General features: G+C 32.8%; 1 protein-coding gene across 1 annotated transcript; it reads right to left on the bottom strand.

Annotated features, from left to right (window-relative positions):
• Nucleotides 1-375: 375 nt before the first annotated feature.
• LOC128169082 (protein-tyrosine sulfotransferase 2-like) lies at nucleotides 376-2688 on the bottom strand. The gene is made up of 2 exons (XM_052835252.1): nucleotides 1704-2688; nucleotides 376-1417 (listed from the first exon to the last, which is right to left on the bottom strand). Exons 1-2 carry the CDS (start codon nucleotides 2516-2518, stop codon nucleotides 1165-1167), a joined length of 1068 nt encoding a protein of 355 aa, XP_052691212.1. The 5' UTR covers nucleotides 2519-2688; the 3' UTR covers nucleotides 376-1164.
• Between the last annotated feature and the right edge of the window lie 598 nt (nucleotides 2689-3286).

Here is a 3286-nt window from a genome sequence, read left to right as displayed (position 1 = left end):
TTCATAATTCATTACTTTTCATGGTTTATAATTGTTATTATCATTTTTTAATTGCAAAATGTTATTGTTAAATCATTGTATGAATCATCCTATGACAGGAAATTGAATAAAATCTTTATAGTAAAAAGAGGTTTGAAAATAACACACTTCATGCTTTTAAAACGCTGCTAAAATGAATAAGAAGTTCTGAAAACGGCACCACCCGGGTAGTTTTGTTCTTTTATGAGCAATTCCGTTCAATGTTATTGAAAACGTGATATATTGTTCATTACTAAAAAATCATATATTATTACTTCGCTAGAACGACAGGAAATTGATTACTTCACTTGTTTGTACGTAACGTAAACAAAACAAAATGTTTTAACTTTTGAACGTGTTTTAATGTTTCGTCTATCTGACACACACAAAAAATCACAGCGAAAAATAAGGCATTTATTTCATTGAAATAAAACCAAATCTACAACATCGACTCTTTTTTCAATATGAAAAACCATAGAATTCGATAAAATGCAAGTATCCGATGAAATAACCCGCTTGGTCCAATAATTTATCAAACAATGGACGTGATTTAATAATAAAATTGTAAAAAATATATGAACGGTTCCCAATATGAGAACTCAAAAATCATTGTGGCTTTATAATGCACTACATATAAATGATGAAGTGATCTATGATGATTTGTTTAGAACTGAAAATGCGTTGCATCTGAATTTATTTGATGTATTTTAAATGCAAATGCCTTCTAAAATGAATATTATTGGTGGCATTTTAAAGTGACATTTTCAATTGTTCAACATGTGTCAATCATAGAGTGATAAAAAATAAAGGTCAACATTATATCCAAATGAAAATTAAATCAGTATGCATCTTGATTGTAAGAACATCAACATCATTAGTTAGAATTCTCCTGTTCATGAGATTTTTTAAAAACTGTATATGGAAGGATATTCAATTCGACTTCTAACAAAACTCGCTTTTTTGAAGCTTATATTCATCTCCCAATTAATCAGTCAGAATAAATCATCAGACCTGAATCTTGATTAGTACAAAAGTTCCCTTTTGAGATATAACTTTTTATGATTTTATAATCATTCCAATATGGAATTCAATTTGCATAGTTGAGGTAATCTATATCCTGAACCCACGATACAGCGTTCAGTACATCTACACTTTCTTGTTTACTCCTTTGTTTCTCCAATATTTCTTATACTGATATATATGGAGAGTATTATCAGCTATCCTTGGATCAGGATGATCATATCGGGGCGGATTAGCCATTGGGTCATAGCCCAGTCTCCGAAGCATTGGTGCTATTTTTTGCATGTCTTCCACTATATGTCGGGGATAAAATCCTACCCACTTGCTCAAAGCTTGAAGATTCACAGGTTTCATTACCTGATCTGTTGACCGCTCTAACCTGTAATTTAAAATAATGACGTCATCATATCTAGATCTGAAGGTATACAATATTATACAATGTCAAATCATTTAAACTGAAATTATTTAAAGATGCAAATATACAATGAACTTAGGCAAAAAAGTCTTCTGAGGAAAATTTGATAATACAGTCAATTTTTTGGTTGCTGTTTTAGATAGTTTAAACGCTGAAAAACAAATTTAACTCAACACGTAATAGAGCAAAAAATTACAGTCATACCATCTTAAATTTATTTAATTTGAAAATAAACCAGTTCTTTACTCACTGTGATAGAGATGCTCCGCCAGGCTTGCCAATGAAGTCCTGATGATGTAACACGTTGTTGCTCCAAGGTATTCCCAGGAACTCTAATATTCGGTGCATCCAGAGATCGGGATAAAGACTTAGTTGCTCATAGTACACCGGCATACAACGATCCGGTCCAACATGTAGACACTGATCGTACATTGATTCAATAATACTGTTCCATCTTTCTAAACATTTCTTCGGGTCTCTAAAATCAAAACCAGTGACTGTCACTCTCCGGGTAATGATTGAATTCACAACAGCTCGCCCGTCTCTTAGCATCAGTAGGAACTTTGCGTTCGGGAACAATTTGTTGAGGTAAATGCTGTATTTCATCGTGAATGGATCTTTGTTACACAACCAGCTAGCGGGTTCTCCGTGGTTCTCTATAATTTTTGATATAAAAGCAGAGACTGCTGAATCCAACACCTTTTCACTCATTCCAGCTTCTGCTAATCTAGATCTCTCTTTTTGGGAACTCGTCCACTCCATTCTAGTTCTTAGTATCCTTGGAACCACTCTTGTCTCTTCCCCGCATCTCACGTCTGGATGCGCATCTAACATTACTCTTGCTAGTGTTGTTCCACTACGGGGTAAACCTCCAATGAATATCAGTGGCGATGTGTTTTGATTCGTCAACTCTTGTGACTCTGGGGCGTTTATCTTGGATAGCCCATAACTTTGAAGTCCCATATACAGTGTTAATGCTCCAATCCACAGGACCAATACTAAAGATGAATATTTGGTTAAACCTCGCATTTGGACACAGAATTTTGTGTTTAAGAGTTCCTGCATCACAACATGTAATATCAAACCATTTAGCTGAAAACGTCACCAGCTCTCCCACGTGTTAACAATTAAGCGGAAAACAGTTAAAATGACGTGTTTTGTATTTCCACGGTTTGATAGCGACAACTCTCATATTTTATTCATGAGGTTACTGTTTCCGTATTCCGACCGGATCAAGTTTAATTTATTTTATTGCATATATACATTACTCAATTTATGAATTCGTTTGTAGATTTTCACAACTTTTAATACTCACCGCGACTTTTATAGTAACAGTAAAGTAACTAGATTGTTTTTATTTAACATAAACTTAAGCGAAAGTTTTTTTTATTTTAATCAATTTCTTGTTTTTGTGTAAGCAAGTAGATCTCTACAGTAGCATTAATATAATGCGTATTTGTAACGTAGCATAGGAATTTATAGATGGCAGAATTTTAATCTTTATTTGTTTCTTACCTTTAAAAAGACTAAAAATAGAGTGAAAACGTAGGAAATAATGTTCATAATTTTTGTTTGTACGAAATGCCTTTTACAATCTGAATATATAATACTGTTATGCTTTAAATGGTTTATGGTTTACGAAATGAGAGAATTATGAATCTGGCTTATTCCAGGTAATTCAGTAATATACAGGTAAAAAAAGATCAGCTTACAAAAACGATCAATTTACGCTTAATCGTTTCAGTGAATACTGTGCTGGTTGTATGCATTCCCTTTTTTCACACTCTTCGTTAAAAAATATAACACTGATAAAAAATAATATTTATTTTTTGT

Source organism: Crassostrea angulata, unplaced genomic scaffold, assembly GCF_025612915.1.
Source record: "Crassostrea angulata isolate pt1a10 unplaced genomic scaffold, ASM2561291v2 HiC_scaffold_93, whole genome shotgun sequence".
NCBI lineage: Eukaryota > Metazoa > Mollusca > Bivalvia > Ostreida > Ostreidae > Magallana > Magallana angulata.
Note: the sequence above shows the minus strand (reverse complement) of the source record. Positions and strands in the feature narration are given on the sequence as shown.

Excerpts from the sequence above, each read along its gene's own strand:
- LOC128169082 (XM_052835252.1), bottom strand. The coding sequence starts at position 2,518 with ATGCAGGAACTCTTAAACACAAAATTCTGTGTCCAAATGCGAGGTTTA. Across the intron at positions 1,418-1,703 it reads GGCGGAGCATCTCTATCACA|GTTAGAGCGGTCAACAGATC; the intron begins GTGAGTAAAGAA and ends TTTAAATTACAG.